General features: G+C 41.6%; 1 protein-coding gene across 1 annotated transcript in view; it reads left to right on the top strand.

Moving 5' to 3' along the window:
* AKT3 (AKT serine/threonine kinase 3) overlaps positions 1 to 15,691 on the top strand; it is a 151,099-nt gene extending 135,408 nt beyond the window's left edge. Inside the window, exons 13-14 of the mRNA XM_054162322.1 lie at positions 11,410 to 11,512; positions 15,248 to 15,691. Coding sequence (XP_054018297.1) covers positions 11,410 to 11,512; positions 15,248 to 15,333 — 189 coding nt within the window. The 3' untranslated portion in view covers positions 15,334 to 15,691. The remainder of the gene's footprint in view (positions 1 to 11,409; positions 11,513 to 15,247) is intronic.
* The last annotated feature ends 5,216 nt before the right edge of the window (positions 15,692 to 20,907 follow it).

Raw genomic sequence — 20,907 nt, 5'->3', positions numbered from 1 at the left:
TATGTTTATTAGAATTTTTGAGGCTTTAGTATTCTAAAGTAACTCAGGAGGAATATGATTTTCAAATACATTTATTCTATGTTTACTTCTGTTGCTGTTTATTATTAGTAGTATAATCTTCAGTAGTAGAGTCACTTGATGAAATTGATAGTTGATATAATTACTTGCATAGTAAAAATACTTCACAGTATTCTTGCCTGAGGTTTACCTACCATGAAACTGTAATTTTCTGGCTGCATTTCAGGAATGTGTTTCTGTTAGCAATGAAAGAATCAAAGTTCACATTGAGAGTAATGGAAACCAAAAAATCATGTATATTCCAAGTAGTTGCTGGGAGATGGTTTTGACATGTGTGCTCTGTGCTCCTGGGCCACTACTTTTGTACAGATTAAGTACATCTCTTTGCTTACTAGACTATTGCTTTATTGGTCTTACCAGAGACAGAACTACATATCTGTAAACTTAAGACTATTTAATGCAAAAAAACAGTAGCTTTGTCAGATCAAATGGATCCAAATGGTCAAATGGAATTATTAGCTCTCTGATACTGCTAACTTTTTAAACTAATTGGTAATACACAATGATAATAAAATATTGTATGGCACAGTGGAGCAGAGAAGCTCGTTGCCTTTAAATGAAAAATGTATAGTAGTTAGCATTTGTGATCAGATGTATTTATTTTTGGCAGAAAACCCGTGAGGGCATATGAAAGAGAGTAGCTTGTGCCAGGTTCTTCCTGTGATCATCTCAGCCCTGATGAGTTTTTATCTCTGTGCCTAAGCGTGAGAAATTGAATAGTTTGGCAAACCCTGAAGACTTCAAAAGCCCACATACTTCTCAATAAAATATTTGTTACATATTTAGCATATATATATATCTTTGTTATATATTACAGGAAGCTTTTTGAAATGTCTGTTACTCATTTAAGAATTGTTTTAGCATATTTTCATTTGGCTTGCAGAAATATTCTTAAGTTGTTGGATGTTCTGTCTAGGGTCTTTGACCAAAAAAATTACAGGTAGGAATTTTGGTATGTCTTCAGAACTGCGGCTTGCAGCACTCAGGTAGCCTCTTGGCAAAGGAGATCCAGACCTTTTGGTGAAGCCTGGGTTTCCTCTTGCATGTAATATGGGTGAAAGAATAAAGAAGCTATACAGAAATTGAGACTGAGATATATTTATCTCCAATTTCTGAGAGTACCTCTGATTGTTCTTGAAGCAAATTAGGGAGCACTAACTACCTTAGGTAAGGCTTTCAACATTAGATCAACAAAACTAGTATTTTAATTAAAAATTTGTAAGTCCTTTAAAATACCGATTTTCCTTTCCCAACAATAACTTCCTGTCCTTTCCCTGATGTTATCTTAGACACCAAAGGGAACAGGAGCTGATGAGATTTTGCAAGCTGTCTGTGTGTCCTTCCCCAATAAATTTTGAGTGGCTGGACAAACACACTATGATGGAAAAGGAAAACTAGGTGCATAGAGACTTCCCATGGAATTACTTAATCTAGTTTACTGAGTAGATTAGAGACATCCCTGTCCTCCCTCCAAATGAGAGTTTCAACTGAGAGAAAGATGGTAACTAGCACTGAGCTTCAAGCTACTCAGTAATCATCCACATCAGGACTGGTTCATCCCCATGCTTGGCCCAGAAGCAGGCAGCCTGCTGCCCAGCAGCCTCAGCACAACCAGCAGCTGGAAATATCCCACAGATCCTGCTAGGACACTGCTCGTGGTGGTCCTACAGAGGGGGAGAAGGAAGAGCTGCAATTTCAGTAGTGGAAAGACACACAACACAAACCCACAGGAAGGCAGGCTTCAGCAGGGGGTTTGCCCATGAACAAACTGTTTTCCAAGCCATGCAGTGCTGGTACAATGGGCAGAGGGAAAATGTAATTCCCAGGACTACATCAACATTTAAGTTTAAGAATCTGACACCCTTATGTATATTTTTCTCCCTGTTAATTTGGGCAGCAGGGGGAAGGGGTGGTAATCAACTTCTATGTCCACCCATATAGTTCAAATTATCACTGGAAACACAATGAAAAGATCAGACTGGTTAGCAGTTTTCTGATTGTTCACTACTTCACATGGCACCAACACAAAAGTGAGTAATGAAGGTAATTTCTACAGGCTTTGTTGCATTGCTGGTAATTGTACAGAAATAGTACAACTCAAATAGCAACAGCCTAAATCTAGATGTTGGTGTATTCCTATTCCCCTCCTGTCTTTTCCCTTAAAATCTGATACACAAAAGTACTGAAACATTATAACTATACTGCAGATTTTGCCAGGCCTGGATCCAGGCCTTCAGTCATGGGATTTCATCATTTGCTGTTGCTGTGTCTTAAGTAAAGGTGAGCACAGCTGAAGGGCAATAAACAGCTTCTTGCAGCTGTCAGACTTCATGCTAAAAGTCACTTCCTCCATCCAGAGATAGATGCTTTCACAATTGCTGTGCCTGCAGCAAAATCCAATACCCCAGCTTTAACCATTCCTGCCACTTGTGCCTACTCCCTTCCTAGTACTAGCAAATAAATTTGATGATCTAATGCTAAAAGCCTTACCTAAGGTAGTCTACCTGGACCTCAGCAAGGCCTTTGACACCATTCCCCATAGCAAACTCCTGGCCAAGCTGTCAGCCCATGGCTTGGATGGGAGCACACTGAGATGGGTTAGGAACTGGCTGGAGGGCCGAGCCCAGAAAGTGGTAGTGAATGGTGCCACATCCAGCTGGCAGCCAGTCACCAGTGGTGTGCCCCAGGGATCAGTGCTGGGCCCCATGCTCTTTAACATCTTTATTGATGATCTGGATGAGGGCATCGAGTCCATCATCAGTAAATTTGCTGACGACACCAAGCTGGGGGCAGGAGTTGATCTGCTGGAGGGTAGAGAGGCTCTGCAGAGGGACCTCGACAGGCTGGGCAGATGGGCAGAGTCCAACGGCATGAGATTTAACACATCCAAGTGCCGGGTTCTGCACATCGGCCACAGCAACCCCATGCAGAGCTACAGGCTGGGGTCAGAGTGGCTGGAGAGCAGTCAGGTGGAAAGGGACCTGGGGGTACTGGTTGATAGTAGGCTGAACATGAGCCTGCAGTGTGCCCAGGCAGCCAGGAGGGCCAATGGCATCCTGGCCTGCATCAGGAACAGTGTGGCCAGCAGGAGCAGGGAGGTCATTCTGCCCCTGTACACTGCACTGGTTAGGCCGCACCTTGAGTACTGTGTCCAGTTCTGGGCCCCTCAGTTTAGGAAGGAGGTTGACTTGCTGGAACGTGTCCAGAGAAGAGCAACAAAGTTGGTGAAGGGTTTGGAACATAAGCCCTACGAGGAGAGGCTGAGGGAGCTGGGGTTGCTTAGCCTGGAGAAGAGGAGACTCAGGGGTGACCTTATTGCTCTCTACAACTACCTGAAGGGAGGTTGTAGACAGACGGATGTTGGTCTCTTCTCCCAGGCGGCCAGTACCAGAACAAGAGGACACAGTCTCAGGCTGTGCCAGGGGAGGTTCAGGCTAGATGTTAGGAAAAAGTTCTATACAGAAAGAGTGATTGCCCATTGGAATGGGCTGCCCAGGGAGGTGGTGGAGTCGCCATCACTGGAGGTTTTCAGGAGAAGACTTGATGGGGTGCTTGGTGCCGTGGGTTAGTTGTTTGGGTGGTGTTGGATTGGTTAATGGGTTGGACGTGATGATCTTGAAGGTCTCTTCCAACCTGGTTTATTCTATGTATGTATATACTATGTATGTATATTCATTGACTTTTAGGGTCACCAAGTATTTGTTTTGATGGGAGGTTGAAAGATGTATAAATGGGGGAACATGGGAACATAAGAAAAACATAACATTATGAGATAAGTTTTGCAAGTGTCCTTTTAAAATGTTTTGTTGTGGCATTGGAAGATAATTTAGTAAGTTAGTGAGCTTGTTAATACAAACCTCTTTTTTTTTGAGATGAGAAATCTGTTTGTGAATTGTGAGATGCTTTCAGCACTTCCATCTGAGCACACTTATGGTGAAACATGTATTTCAGTGATGTGACCCCATTCTCTTTCCACAGTGGAATTACTGTTTTCACCATTCTGCTTTGGCTAATCTGTCTCTTCTGTCAGACTCTTGAACATCTTTGCAGTTTTGGCTCTTCAGGAAAGTTTTAAAGTAGATGAAAGTTCGATTTCTGGACATCAAATCACAAACACCTAATTACCAATACTTAATTAACTTTCAGAATCAGAAAGAGCTGTAACATTTGACATAGTTTTTGATATAGAATAGAATAGAATAGAATAGAATAGAATAGAATAGAATAGAATAGGAGTAAACCAGGTTGGAAGAGACCTTCAGACTTGAATAATAAACTAGATGGAAATTATTGAAATACAGTATATAGTAATGACACAAAATACAGTATATAATAATGATATGAAGCATTATTGTAATATCCATTTTGTAGTTATTTTTATAATAAATTTTCAAAATACATGAGCTGTGAGGAAAGCAGAATTTTATCTCATACATGTTAATTATTAACAAGGAAGAGGCATGTATGTTGGGATGTGGCAATGAATTTTGTTTTAATTGCACAACTTGGAATGTCACACTGATGTTGAAGATACGTAAGATTACAGTATCACAGTATCACAGTATCACTAAGGTTGGAAGAGACCTCGAGGATCATCGAGTCCAACCTGTCTACACAGACCTCATGAGTAGACCATGGCACCAAGTGCCACGTCCAATCCCCTCTTGAACACCTCCAGGGACTGTGACTCCACCACCTCCCTGGGCAGCCCATTCCTATGACAAACGACTCGCTTGGTGAAGAACTTTCTCCTCACCTCAAGTCACTGAAGTTTCTGACTGCTTTTAATGTGCAATTGTTGCTTGTAATTGCACTACACTTACACTACATACATAATTACGTTGCACTGCTTGTAATGTACAGGCGGTCCTCACATGCTGAAAAACAAGTGCAGGGAAGAAGGCTGGCCAGGATGAATAGAGACATTTACTTGCAGCTAAGGGGAAAAAGAGTAGTTACTCATTATGAGTGAAATCTGAAATTGAACAACAGTGCTTATGCTCGTATTTATATGGTACATAAAGAATTAATGTGTTTGGGAGTTTTGATACTGTAATCTAGTTACTTTGTTTATTTGAGAGAATGATTCAGTGGAGGTAGTGTAGAGCTCTTCAGAGCACTATGCAGCTGCATTCTGTTGGTGGGTAAGACTCTTATGGTACTACTAATTTTGAGTTCATTGGAAGTAAAATTCCCTTAAAAGGAGAAGGAAGATCAGTTTGATGTTCTTGAACGTCGTATTTTTCATTTGGCAGATTGAGTGCTTCACTACTACTTTGAAGTAGCTTCAGCCACTTCCTATACAGCACCAAGATAAATGATTCCTGTCAGATTATCTTTGAGCAAATGTTAGCTATTTTCTCTCATACTGAGGTATTTGTGTAGCTGTTCATTAAGTGTGAGAAAGCTCAAGATGTAGAACAGAGCCTGTCTGTTCATCTCTGTGTGGCTGTAACAGTCAGGTACTGTACCTGGCCTTTCCCTTCCCCGAGAGATGGGTGTCAAGTTTCCCAGGTCTTGAACTGTGGAAAAAAGTAGTGTTTCTTACACACTGTTCTTGATAGATGCCAAATGGAAATGCCATTCACTGGAGATAAATAAAGACACCAAGAATTTGATATTGCTTCTGCTGTCATATTCAACATCAAGCTTTGGAAATGGCCAGGGCAGATTCGGCTTGATAAATGAGCGTGAAATTGGATTTTTGTCTCCAGCATCAACTCTCATATAGTCACTTAATCCACACAGAAATTTGACTTCAGTTTCTTTATTTGTGTACACACACATACATATCTGTGCATATGTGTATGTAATGCATAAATGCAGAAAATCTGGATTTCTGGTCCTTGGAATAGATTGTCAGGTGCTGGAGGTGCAGGCTTCTTGCTGGTTTGTGTGTGTTCTGTTTGAATTTGCCTGGATGCCTAGAGGAGGAATGTTGTCCTATGCTAAAGCTTGGCACTTGAGACAGAGCAGTGTGATTCTCTCACAGACTGACAGGGACTGTGCTTAACAAAAGCTCATCTTAGTCTTTTTGGACACAGGTTACTGGGTGTGCCTTGCAGTGCTCACATTACTCTTGGATTTTCTGATTTCTCAGGTCAGAAGTGGGGAAAATCTGGCAATAGCAGCTTGATATCATTACCTTGGGGCACCAAATGTGAAGTGCTGCTGACTGTAGAGTGGCATCTTAGTATTGTAAACATCAGAGCTGTAGTTTGTGTTGAGTGTTTTGTTGTCATTCAGTCTCCCTTGGGATGTATAGATAAATTTCTGAGTTCTTTTTCAGACTCTTGTCAATTGATGTGTTTATCTCTGCAGCAGTTTCACCTTATTTGTCTTTCTGCTTCATTAGAGCTGAAATTTGTGGAGATTTTACTTTTTGTTTTTAAATAAAATCTGAGAATAAATGAACAAAGGTGGCACCTCTCCAGAAAGATGATTGCTAAATTCCTGTGGATGGTCTGATGTGTTGGTGTAACAGCTTACACAATCTTACCTTGAATGGTTCTGTCCCCAGTCTTCTGAACGTGGTGCTGAAGTACCAGGCCCCTCTATGTACACTTGCATGCATCATTCATACCATACTCTGTGCTTCTGCTTTGTCTGAAAAGTTCCTAGGAAAGGATTTTTTTACTTCATGTCTCTCATTTTCTTCTGGAGGTGATGCATGAGCTCTGTACAGGTTCCTATTTGTTGGCAAGAATTATTTTAGAGATTTTTTTCCCCATTAGAAGTGGAACCATAACTTGCAAGTATCCCAACAATTATATGAAGGTCAGAGAAAGAATTTATTTGGGGGAGGAGGAAGTGTGCCTTTTGTGGCAGATCATAAGTCTGAAGTGGGATACCCACAAGATTTCATCCACAGTTGTTTTGGTGTTGGTTGGGTAGTGGAGACTAAAGGGAGTGATCCGCAGTTCTGGCTGTCCTCACAGCTGTGATGGTGGAAATGATGCTGTGAGGGAAGAAGGCAAAGTATATGGAAATCATTAAGTCATTCTTGCTGCTTTCTGTTGAGTTGTATCTGTGTATCTTAATCTCAGTCACTATTTCCTCTTTTCCACAGGCTGTAGGTGATGGCTGGTGTATGTGTGAGCATATCTTGTATAAATGCCAGCGTAAGCTGTTGAGGAGAGTGACATGGTTGCAGGGTTTGTTTGTGCAGTCACTGAAGTTTCTGACTGCTTTTAATGTGCAATTGCTGCTTGTAATTGCACTACACTGTAATTACATTGCACTGCTTGTAATATACAGGCCGTCCTCACGTGCTGAAAAGCAAGTGCAGGGAAGAAGGCTTGCCAGGATGAATAGAGACATTTACTTGCAGCTAAGGGGAAAAAAAGGAGTTTATGGTCATTGGAATATGGGGCAGGCCACCTACAAAGTTGTTGTGAAGCTATGCAAGGAGAAAATTAGAAGGGCCAAAGCCCAACAAGAAATCAATCTGGCTTCAGCTGTTAAAGACAGCAAGAAATGCTTTTACAAATGTATTAGCAACAAAAAGAGGACTAAACAGAATCTCTGTCCTTTATTGGCTGCAAGGGGGAATACAGTGGTCAAAGATGAGGAAAAGGCTGAGGTACTCAGTACCTTTTTTGCCTCAGTCTTTAATAGTAAGACCAATTCTCCATTGGATACCCAGCCTCCTGAGCTGTAAGGTAAGAATGTGGAGCACAGTGAAGCCCCTGTAGACCAAGAGTGGAGTCACCATCCCTGGAGGTGTTCAAGAGGGGATTGGACGTGGCACTGGGTGCCATGGTCTGGTCATGAGGTCTGTGGTGACAGGTTGGGCTCAATGATGTTTGAGGTCTCTTCCAACCATAGTGATACGGTGAAGAGGAGATGGTTAGTGACCTGCTGCACCACTTTAAGCATACGTAACTCTATGGGGCTGGATTGCATACACCCAAGGGGACTGAGAGAACTGTTGGAAGTGCTCACCATGCCATTTCCCATCATTTATCACCAGTCCTGGCTAACTAGGTAGGTCTCACTTGGCTGGAGGTTGTTGAATGTGAGTTCCCTGTACAAGAAGGGCCATAAGGAGGATCCAGGGAACTGTCAGTCAGAGTTCAGTGCCAGGGAGGGTCATGAAGCAGATCATCCTCAATGCCATTATGCAGCACATGCAGTGCAACCAGGTGATCAAGCTCAGTCAGCTTGATGAAGGGCAGGTCCTGCTTGATGAACCCGATCTTCTGTGACAAGATGACCCACTTAGTGGAAGAGGGAAAGTCTGTGGATATTGTTTTATCTAGACTTTAGTAATGTTCTTGACACTGTCTCCCACAGTATCTTCCTGGAGTAACTATTTGTGGCTTTGTTGGGTGAACAGTTCTTTCTGGCTGTATGGACAGGCATGAAGGGTGGTGGTGAATGGAGTTAAATGCAGTTGGTGGGTCATCACAAGTGGTGTTCTCTGGGCTCAGTATTGGTATTGATCTTTAATAAAGATCCAAATGAGGGAATAGAGTGCACTCTCAGTAAATCTGTAGATGACACTAAGTTGGGATGGAGTACTGATCTGCTGTAGAGCAGGAAGGCTCTACAGTGGGACCTGGACAGGTTGGATTGATGGGCTGAGGTCAATTATATGACATTCAACAAGGCCAAGTATTGGATCCTGTACTTAGGTCACAACACCCCCATGCAGTGCCACAGGCTTGGAGAATAGTGGCTGGAAAACTGTCTTGGCAGAAAAAGATACAGAGATGTTAATTGACAGCTGGCTGAATATGAGTCAGCAGTGTCAGCCAGATGTCAAGAAGGTCAACAGCATCCTGGCCTATATTGGGAACAGTGTGACCAGTGGGACCAAGGAAGTGATTGTCCCCCTGTGCTCAGCACTTACAGGGCTACACCTTGAGTACTGTGTTCAGTTTTGGAGTCCTACTACAAGGAGCACATTGAGGTGCTGGGCTGGTTCCAGAGAAGAGTCGCAAAGCTGGTGAAAGTGTTGGAGAACAGTGGTCTGAGGGACCATGAGGTCTGTGGAGAACAGTGGCTGAGGGAGCTAGGGTTATTTAGTCAGGAGAAAAGGAGGCTGAGGGGAGACTTAATTGCTCTCTGCAATGACCTGAAAGGAGGATGTAGTGAGGTGGGTGTCAGTCTCTTCTCCATAGTAACAAATGATAGGATGAAAGTACATGGCCTCAAGTTGTGCCAGGGAAAGCTTAGACTGGATATTAATAGAAATTTCTTCACTGAAAGGGTTATCAAACACTGGCATATGCTTCCTAGAAAGGCAGCTGAATCACCATCCCTGGAGGTGTTTAAAAGAGGCAGAGATGTGGTGCTAAGGGACATGTTTTAGCATCGGACTTGGTAGAGTTAGGTAATGGTTGGATTCAATGATCTTAAAGGTGTTTTCAAACCAAAATAATTCTGTGATTCCATGTCCAGGATATGAAGGGCACTGCTGGGAGACAGATGAATCCTACAACACCAGTGACATAAATTTGCATTGAGTTCCTCCTTGCTACTTACGGCCTGGGGTTCCATGTGTTTTACTTGTCTCACTTCCCCAGACAGCTGAGCTTCTGTCTTGAAGTTTCATCAGCTGACTTCGTGTTATCAATAAACAGTTTTCTTATTAAGCCTAGCTACTGAGCATCGAACTGGAGCACCAACTTCCTCCCATCAGCTCTGATCGAAGAATTTGATTTTAACGGTGCTTTTTGTACCCGATTCAAATTATTATTGTAATTATTTGTTCCTTAAGAGCCATTTAGATCTCTGCTTCTCTTCCAAAAAGAAAGTTTCCATAACCATTACTATTTCATGTGGATGAAGAGAATAAGGAGATGACCTACAGTTGTAGTTAGTCACGTTCATTTAATAAAAAAGGGAAGCCAAACCAAACCAAAACCCCGAGTAAACAAGCAGTCAGCCAGTAAGCTTTTTGAGGAAGAAACTTGTCAGCAAATGCTTAGACCCAGAGAAGAGCAACAAAGTTGGTGAGGGGTTTGGAACATAAGCCCTACGAGGAGAGGCTGAGGGAGCTGGGGTTGCTTAGCCTGGAGAAGAGGAGACTCAGGGGTGACCTTATTACTCTCTACAACTACCTGAAGGGAGGTTGTAGACAGACGGATGTTGGTCTCTTCTCCCAGTCAAGCAGTACCAGAACAAGAGGACACAGTCTCAGGCTGCGCCAGGGGAGGTTCAGGCTGGATGTTAGAAAAAAGTTCTATACAGAAAGAGTGATTGCACATTGGAATGGGCTGCCTGGGGAGGTGGTGGAGTCGCCATCACTGGAGGTTTTCAGGAGGAGACTTGATGGGGTGCTTGGTGCCGTGGGTTAGTTGTTTGGGCGGTGTTGGATTGGTTGATGGGTTGGACGCGATGATCTTGAAGGTCTCTTCCAACCTGGTTTATTCTATGTATTCTATGTATTGTTTTCCTGTCCAGTTGCTCATCCATACATTGCTATATATTATGATCTTCCCCTGACCTTTCTCTTGTGTTTCATTAACTATTTTTACCTAAATCACAATTCTTAAAGACTGCAGTGAGTGTTTTCTCCTTCTCTTCACAGAGCAATTGTAGAACAAAAGATCTCTGGTTTACTTAAAAGCAGAAGTGGTTTGTTCTACCGGACATGTCTTTTGCTCCACTGGAAATTCATTGTTTCTTGTCCATGACATGAGAAAAGGGAAAATTTTTTTTAAGCTTGTATTTTTTTTTTCTCATACTGAATTTATCTAATGTTTACTTCAGTTGCTGAAAGCTGAGGATGTGCAGTGGTGGCCACAACAATGTACACCGTGTATTGTAAATGGTGTCTGGTGCATTGAACTTGGGGAGGGGATTTAACAGCAGCCCTGCTCCCTTTGCAATGGGTAAAAGAACAAATGAGTTGTTTGGTGTTGGTGGTCTGGAATTGAGGAGAGAGATAATATGAGCAAGTTCTGATGACATCAGTGAGCCAAAATGTAACCTGTTATACAGGAACTGATACACAGGAGAGGTGCTCCAGCCCTCCAATCATCCTTGTGGCCCTTCTCTGGGCACGTTCCAGCACATCCAGATCCTTCCTGTAATAGGGGCTCCAGAACTGGACACAGTACTCCAGGTGGGGTCCCGCCAGAGTGGATGATACTGGGAATGTTGTTGTGCTGTGATATTATCTAGATTCTGAACTAGTATTTTTGGGATTGACTCTAGGGGCTTCTGTCTCTTTAACTGGAGGTTAGCAACTCAGAGCCATGTCTTCACAGACCTACTAGTTTGATCTGGAATGCAGTAAAAAGAACTTACCTGTTTTCCTGATAGTAATTTGGCTGACTTCAGGTATAGTAATTTCATCTTGGTCTTTTTGTTCCCTTTCAGCTTGTACCTCCTTTTAAACCTCAAGTTACGTCTGAGACAGACACCAGGTATTTTGATGAAGAATTTACAGCTCAGACTATTACAATAACGCCGCCTGAAAAATGTAAGTCAGAAATTATGCATAAGCATAACTTAAAACCAATCAGTTTATAATGAAGCACTGTGCAAGGTTTTTTCTGTTTGAATGGAAAAGCTATTCTCATTGTTGCTAATAACAAAGTTCACATGGAAGTGTGTAAGAGTAACTCTCAACGACAGTGTTCTTTTAAAAGAGTTAAGTACAAAGTAAGGAGCAATTATAAAGCATAGAATATTCAATCACTATATTGGGTCCCAGGGATAATTTTGGTGTGGTTTTGTTTTCCTGGGGATTGTTTGCTTGGTTTTTATTTTAAAATAAGAGAAAACACCAGCTTCAAATGTTTCTGGTTGGCAGTCGAGGTCCCAGTTCTACTTGTAAGATACTTGGAACATGGACCCTTCTTTAAGGATGTGGACACTGCTGGTGGCCTCAGTAGGTTCTCTAGGTTTAGTGAGTTAGGTGTATTTTAAAATACTTTGAAGACCAAAAGAAGAAAAATAACCCAAAGAAGCTGGAAAAAAAAGCACTGCTAGAGACAAGTGGATGTCTCTTTTGTAGATATTAATTACCTGAAAATGAAATTTCCTACCAAGTCCTATGCTTCATCAGAGCTCTTAAAGGAAGTTATTGATTTAGATGTAACTGCTGCACTGACCTTTGTAATAAAATAGATATTTCCATATATTTTACTGTTTATTATCTTGGGCAGTGGTATCTTCAGACACTGCTGTACCTTATTTACAAAGTATACTTACAGGTTCTGTTACTTGGTTGTGAGTGATACATTTCACATATGAAGACAGTTAAATGATTTAAGCACAGATATAAGAATTTCCAATGCAGCAATTCAGATTGGAAATAAAGGTTCTGTGATCTGTTGTTTCCCACAAGAGGATTCTGTAGCAGACTAGCCAGGTACTCACGACTTGCTCCTCTGTCCGGTACCTTCCCAGATGCCATGACTATAATTTGAGCAATTCTTGGCTCAGAGAGGGCTAGGGGCCTCTCTCCTCCCATGCTTAGTTCACAGTCTGGAGCTTTCCCTTGGCTCAGAGAGGGCTAGGGGGCCTCTCTGTCTTGTGTGCTCCATCACTGGATTATAGCCTTTCTGTGGCTCTTCCGAGACTCAGTTCTTGGAACTTTTCCCTTTCTGCCTTGATCAAGATGCAAGGCCTGGGCATAGTTATTGCCTGTTAGGACAGACTCTTCAGCTGCTACTCTGGCAGCATTTGGCTCTTGTCTTTTTTGTGGTAAGAACAAGGCCTAGGTGTAGTTCATCTGCTAGGGCAAGCCCTTCAGCTGCTACTCTGGCAGCGTGTGGCTCTTGTTGCTTGCTGGGTGAGAACAAGGCAAGTTGCCTGACATCTTGGCTGGGTTAAATACTGTCCCAAGACAGTTAATGCCCTTTGGTAACAGAGAAACCTGATAATTGAACCTATAGAATGGGACATATCCAAACATGGCTGGGGCACACACAGTTCCCAGGTGTGCTACAAGGTTAATTACACATGCTACGCATTTGCCTGGACCATCTGGACCCCAGGAAGTGTCCAGGTTTGCACATTCACAGGTGCTTAGCCCATTGTCTGGCTTAGGACATGTTTTAGGGTTTGACCCTTCAGGATACCCTTGCACAGAGTTTCTTTGTTGGAGTGTTCTACTATGCACACAAGAATCATTATCTGATTGGCTTAACAGTTACTTACCAAGCCAGAGCAGCTAAAATCTTGCTGCTGAGTTCTTGAACAAATTTCCTTTATAAGCAAGACTGTTATTTTAATTTTTTTTAATTGGAGGATGGGAAAGAAGATTACCAAGGCAGACATAGAGGCTTCAATTAAGATTGATCAGCCTTTCACAGAGCTAGTTCATTTTTGGGGTGTTTTTAGGATTCCCAGGCTTGGGTGCAGTTTTTTGTTGGTATATGGTTCTGGAGTGTTTTCTGGATTTTGCATTTTTAGTGTTTGAATAGTCATTTCAGTGATTTCAAGTCTTCCTGCTGTGAAAAATACAAACCTTTCCTCCATTTAGCTTTATAAAAATGTGTTTGTAATTTGAACAAATTTTGCTAAAACTTGAATTAATTTGGAGTCTGTTGATTCAGTCTCATAAAACTCCAGATCTTTCGAAACATCGCACAGGCAGTGACAATGGCTGCTTATCCATCTAAGGTTGAAGCAATACAAAGTATGTTTTTGCTGCAAAGACTTCATCTTTAAATCCATTGAATATAAAGCAGGTCATCAGTAGCAATGCAGGGAAACAACCTACTGCCTAAAGTACCTATCATGGCCTCTGTTACTGGTATGGCTACTGCAGCATGAAACTTAGCATGGGCTGGAGGCCCACCCCAGTCATAGGAAAGAAAATGAGAGGCGATGACCAGCAGCAGCACAGGGATAGCTGCAGCATGGCTGATGTGGGAAGCCCTCCCATATCATGCTGTGGTAAACCGCATCACCAGCAGCACAAAGGTGAATCTTACCATGTCAGGTAGATGTGGAAAATTGCAGCCTTTTTAGTGCACTGCAGTGGTTCAAGGACCACATGGGATTTTCCTTTTCCTGGGTATTGCAAGAGGAAATTACTTTTAATTATTTTTCTTTTAAAATCTACAAGTAATTGTGTTATCTGCAACGTGGTATCACCGCGGCCTGAAGTCATCGTGTGAAAAGGGGTTCAAATGTGTTTCAGGGATGGAGGGTTGGAAACTGGGCAGCAGAAAGTTACCATTGAAATTACAGAAATAATTTTCATGCCATTTAGGCCAGTTATTTATACATCAAAGTTTTACAAATGCTGAGTGAATACTGAAACTGTATCTTGTATCTACAACAATGAAACTGATAGCAAAAAACCCCAGGCTCTGTACAGTAACCTACTTTAAATTGACAGTGTGAAAGGGAGATGGTATTTGAACTTCCAGAGCTGAGAGGCACTGTTGAAATCAAGCAGACTAACCATACCAGTTGCTCAGAGCTGCGTTGGCCCTGATTTTGATACGTAGATATGAAGATACAAGAGATACATAATTCTGAAAGGTTGCATCAGTAGAGTAACAGTTTCAATAGGAGTCTTTAAGGATAAGCAGTGTTAAAAAATCCATGTGAGAATGTAGATCCAAATTCTGACAGTTAGGCAACATCTGGTGCTTGGTTTCCATTGGCAATGCTGGAATTATGTAAATAAAAATATTTATGAATTTGGCTTAGTCCTTGTTTCCACTGATCCCAGTAAATACTGTAAAAAATAATTCACTGAAAAACACTGAAGAGCTGAAACACAGAGTGCCTGCACAAATTGTTAATTTTGTAGCTGCTTTTCCTCTTAGCGTTCTTCACGTTGGAGAAATATTTTAATAGACCTACATTAAGATTGTGATTTCCTGAACTCAGCTTAGGAAACAAAAAAAACTGGCTGCTTCAATCAGCAATTGTCTTCCATGATGCTGGGAGCTGTATGTGCAGGCATGTTTTGATTAGCCTACAATGGGCAGTAAAGATTGAAGTTCTCAGGTGGGCAGCCATAATAAAACAAGCCACCAACCCTCCCTGAAATCAATGATGACTGACTGAAAAGATACCCTTTCAGTGAGCATCACTCTGCAATATGAGCATAAGCTTGCATGACCAGTGTCCTACTTTAACTTGAGCCTTTTCCTTCAGCACTGAGCCCTGAAAGATGTACTGCATATCAGGTGCATGATAGTATTTTGCTGCAAATCTGATGACGTTTGGAAATTCTCCCTTCATACAGATGACGAGGATGGTATGGACTGCATGGACAACGAGAGGCGGCCGCATTTCCCCCAGTTTTCCTACTCTGCAAGTGGACGAGAGTAACTTTTTTGTTCTGCTGCTTCACTCTCATCTTAGGTTTATCACTGAAAATGATTCCTGAACATCACCACCAGTACTAGATACTATTGTAAGATAGCAGGGGCACTTTCAGAGACCATTCCAAACTGAACAAGTTTCTTTCCCAAACCTACCTAAAATCCATGTTGGTTTTGCATGAAATACGAGATTTTCTCTACTATGCTCCCCTGCTGTTGCTGCTGCCCACAGTCTCAGTACAATAGCAACATACGTCAAGAAGTAACTACTAGTTTCTTTGGAGGTAGATGACTTGATTTCAGCGTTGTACACTTTGTGCACAAGTAGTCATCTATTTTTTCTCACAGTGGAGGCTAAACAAACAAAAAAAAATGTATTGGTCCACCTTATCTTCTTCCAGAAGACGAATCAAAATTGTAGTTAGTCTGAACAGACTAGCCTATAATGTTTTCTTGCATCTGTTTGTGCTGGTTAGAATAAGGAAACATAGGGGTGGTGATGTACATATGCAAAGTTTTTGTTAGGCATATCATTACTTGAAGCAGGTCGCTGTCATTAACATCTGGCTGGAATTTGGGAAATGTTTGAGGACTTAAACTGTTGATATATATAAATATATATATATATATATATATTATTTTTTAATTACTGTTGGATACTACAGAAGACGCAGAAGGGCTGGGCTTTCCCAGCCTGCCACTTAGAACTTCCAGGTTCATGTGCAATCATGGAGAGTCGAAAATTATACATGCAAGAAATGAAGGCATAAAAGCAGCAGTTCAAGTTGTTTAAGGGTCTTATAATTTGCACCAGATAACATCTTTCTCATGCTTTTCTTTTCCTTTCATGATATACATCACCTCTGATGGCTGAAGAATGTAGACAGGCATAATGGTATTGCTTCTCACCAAAATGTGTGCACCAAGGTAAACAGGTGTTTGCCTTACTCATTTTTGAGTTTGTGAATTAGCCTTTTCTCCAGGTGTTTAACTCTGAATATTCCTTTTCTTTGTCTTTTTTTTCTCCTTTTTTTTTGTTGTTGTTGTTGTTGTTATACTGCAGTAGTATTTATTTTTAGAGATAAGGATTGTATGTGTCATGTTTGCAAATGCTGCTTACATCTTAGATAGAACAGACTTACAGCAGTTAATTTTGTAATATATGGAAGGACTGTACAAGCTGAAGGGAATAATGCACTTTTCTCCCATGTGGAAATTTTAACAAGCCTCTGAAATTGTACATACTGCTTAGAATGAAATGCTGTCTTTTAATTGTTTGGCAATGGAGGTGAGGAATTCCAACTTCATGTGTCAAAGGGTTAAAAACAAGCAGACAAAAAAAAGCTACATCTTGTGCTGCATTGAGGATAAATGTAATATAAGAGCCTGACAGCACAGCAGAAGATTTCTGTTCTATATGAAGGAATTGCATTTGAACAATGAGACCACAGTGATTACAAGAAAAGCACTTTAATAATTAAATTAGTAAATTTCTGGGATGAGCCATTCTCAAAAAAGGTTTGCCCTCAATCAAAAGAGTCTGAAACCCAGCATGCTACATGTAACCGTGGTACCGCATTGAATTTAAAACATGACGAGAGCCACCCCACTGATGATTGGAAAACGTCTTTCCATTTCCGAAGGTCTGTATCTGACAGAACGTGTGCATAACCTTAGCTTTGATCTGCAGCAATGATAATCTTAATAATAAACCCTTTGGTGCTAGGAGTCAGGGGGTTGTGCGGTGCAGTGATAGCGTGTACCTGCCCTTGCTAACGACATCTGCAAGCCCTGACTCCGTGGGATTATCATTCTAAGTATCTCTGCGTTTGGATCTTGTTAGCTCCCATGAGAACTGTGATACTGTGGAGTGTTGCCGGTTGTGTTGTGTGAGTGAGAAGATGAGTCTGAAAAGAGAGATGTTCCTACGCTGATGCCTTAGCCTCTTGATGCACAGAGCTGAGTGCCCTAGCATGAAGCCCACTGCTGGCAGTGCACGTGCTGGGACGGTCAAGGGGTAGATGGGCATTTTAGCAAGGCAGCTAAAGACGCAGACTAATTTAGACAATTTTTCATGTTTCATGTTTTCTCTTTAGCAGTGGATGGATAATCAGTCAGAAATGTAACATGATGTACATTCTAACTACATAGGATTTCATCCTGTAACACTAAACGTGTAGAGATTATCCCTCTACAGGGAGGAGCACAGCAAATGTGTTGCAGGCCTGTCCTGCACCAGTGAGTGGCATAGAGGCGTCTACACTGACAGAGTGATTGACTGAAATAACCGAATACTTTATAGATGGGCATTAATTAGTTCTCTGCAAAGGCCTCATACTTAGGGGCTAGAACTATGGTGATTCAAAATCTGTGTTACAGGCCTGTGTTTTTCCCCTCATGTTTTCAGCTTGTAATAGCAATAAGTTTCTTGACACAGGGCACCTCCAGCTAATGACCAACTGGCACTGTGCCTCTGGCCAGCCGTTCCTCTCGTGCAGAAGAAGCCCTGTGGTTATTAGCTCACTGTCACGTAGCTAGTTAGAATGCAGTTTGCAGTAAATATCTGTCAGTGAATTATTTGAAAACCTTTTAATTAAGACTTCACTTTGTATCGTAGTGCCTGCCTTCCAAAACATTATTGATCAAGTTTATGCCACAGAGAGAGTCAGCAGCCACTTCGTGCTGCCCATGGTTGGGGGGAATCTCTCTCTTACCAGCTGAAAGACAGATGGGCAAGCACTGCTTGGTGCTGAGAGAAACTTTTTAAGCTCTTCTTTTGCTGTTTGCAGTCATGGTTGGATTTGGACAGGATGTGATGGCTGGTTACCTCGGTGAGCCTTTCAAGCACAGTACATTTCAGACTTTGACTCCAGCTTGTACTGACTTCCATGACATACAGTATGCCCTCTTGTACTGCAGCCATCTTGGAGGAAATAGGTCATTTCTGTTTGGATTTTGGCAGTTTTGCACACAGCTTCGCTTTCCACACTAATCCATCTTCCAGTACATTCCTGTTGCTTAAAGAACATTTATTCCAGTATTGTTTTGTGTTTTTTTTTCCATCTTTACTTGCGGCTTCTTAAAGCTGACTGTTCTTGCAGGGGCCATGTGCTTCTCCTAGAGTACAAAAGTAAGGTCTTACCTTACTAACTGCAGGGTCTATATATTACACCTCAATGTACACACTTTGCTGCTACTGTTTGTACTGTCTACAGTAGAATTTCCTTATCTTGCTCCTGGTAGTGCATTACAGGCAAGCATGAAATGTAAAGTATTTATTTAAATAAAAACCTCTAAATTGGTAATTGAATTACCTCCCTGTAGCTTTAGAGTTTGTGACATTTCTTGACCTTGCTAGTTCTTTCATTAGATCCACGCAAGATCTAGTCATATGGTTAAGGATATTAAGCAGACACGACCACGAACCCAAGAAACCATATTGCTGTTGGTCATACTTAAACTGTTTATTTCCTTAAGTATATGACCCACAAGGATGTGAAATAACTACAAGAAACTGTTTTTGTACACTGTACATCCTTAGTATTTTTACACGTATATGATAGGGATGCACATTATTTTCCTTCGTACAGACAGCTTAAATAAAGCACTATGTCAATCTGCTACTTCTGTGGTTTTTAATGCTAATTTGTTCTGGAGGTTTGTAAATATATATATATGTGTGTGTGTGTGTGTGTGTGTGTATATATATATATATGTTCAAGCTTGCCACAAAGGACGTATTTTTTTATATCTGCACATTACTATTGAATATCTTAGAGGGTAAAATTCCTAAGTTGTTCTGTGTCAGAAAGAAAAACTGAAATGAGAAGGCTATATTGCAGATTACAAAAGATTTCTCAAGTTTTGGGTTAAATATTTACTTCCTATTTCAAAGTAATTTTATATAGGTTAGCTGTTTGATTCCTGAAATGCACAAAGAATTTAATTTCTTCTTATGAGAAAATGTACATCGTTATTTTTTTATCACTGTATATATAATGATCTGTGCATGTTTAGTTACGAGTTTTACTTGCTGTGAAGTCCTAGTGATAATTGTAAATTGCTGTGACATGTTTCAAATACCGGGTGATCAGTTTCAGCTTGTAAATGATTAAGTTACAGTATTGTCAAAAGAAACAACAACCGAGTTTTTATGACTAAGCAAGATGTATCTGTGCTTTGGAGTGAGGCTATTTCCATACAGGTGGTTGATGTTAACTCTACAAGGTTTATGTCACTTGTAAATTTGGGTTACACTTTTTAAAGTAATGATTGCACAGGGCTACATTGGTGTCAGAACACCCACAGTTCAAGTGATTTGTCATCTAGTGCAATTCATACCCTCCCAGCCCATAGCTAGGGCATGTGTTAGAGTAAGGAGAGAGAAAAACGGGAAGGTGAGAGTTGCAGGGCACTTTGTGGTGGGACTCTTTGAAGCCCTCAAAGGCTGGTCCAGGGCTATCTGAACCAGCCAGTAAGGAGGGCTGAGTGTTCCTAAAGCATCTGCCATCGGAGTTTCAGCTCAGTTCGCAGACATGAACTCCCTGGAAGAGAGGTGCTTCCTCAAGGTCATTCCCTGCCACCACCTTTTGTTGTTTCCTCCTCCACCTTGTAATAGGAAAGAGCATGAGCCAGTGGCACTAGAAGGACAGTCAGCAGGACTTGGCTGCAGCAGCGGCAGGACTGTTTGGTCAGGCCACCCCCCCATGTCACAGGATCTTGCTCTGGCTGCACATGTGGGAGTTCCTGGATTTGATTACCTGCCCTGGTGCTTGTAAACTTTGTAAAACTAAGCTTTTTTATGACTAAGTATAGAAGGTGGAGGGGGATGGATCATAAGGCAGGTAGACCTAGTACTGTCTATGCTTAATTGCTACAAAGTAGAGTAGCTGCGGCAGAGAAATTGACTCATTCTAGACTGCCAGCAACATAATGAACTGAGGATACACCTGGGAAGAGTATGAAAACCTCCTTCCAGCTGTGTATACTCACAGCCCAGGAGGCTTTGTTGAAATCAAACATGTATGTGCTCACAGGTGGCTGACAGTGGTGCTCTGCACACAGCCACCAGAAGCCACCTGGTAGGTGTGGCAGGTCCAGCAAGGTTGAGGGTCCAGCTGTGCCACAGTCTGGGGCACGGCAACTCCAGGATCTCAGTGAAACCTAAGCGATGGGAGTAGGTGCCCAAGTTCCTTTATGCATAGAGCCTGTAGGCACTGTCTCCTGTTCAAACATAGATTTGTGCTGTGGAATAATAAAAAATAAACTTAAGAAAGAAGTTTGCATATTCCTACATTAATAAATGTATATTCATACCTGTGTAACCATCTATAAAGTAGTGAGACTTAACAAATTGTCAGCCTGATTACTGTGAAAAACCCAGAGAGCATGTCTGTTGTCGTACCGGTGACATGGTTTAAGCTGGGTATTGGCATGCTGAGGAAATGGTTCAGGGAGGCAATGAGATGTCTTTGGCAGTTTAATCTGGCAGGAAATTGGAATAAGGAGGAACCCCCACTTTGAAGTTAGGGCTGTACCATTAATAATTCTTAAAATACAAGGTCCCACAACAAATGATAAC

This window comes from Dryobates pubescens, chromosome 6 (genome assembly GCF_014839835.1).
Source record: "Dryobates pubescens isolate bDryPub1 chromosome 6, bDryPub1.pri, whole genome shotgun sequence".
NCBI lineage: Eukaryota > Metazoa > Chordata > Aves > Piciformes > Picidae > Dryobates > Dryobates pubescens.
This window is presented reverse-complemented; position numbering and strand designations above follow the sequence as displayed.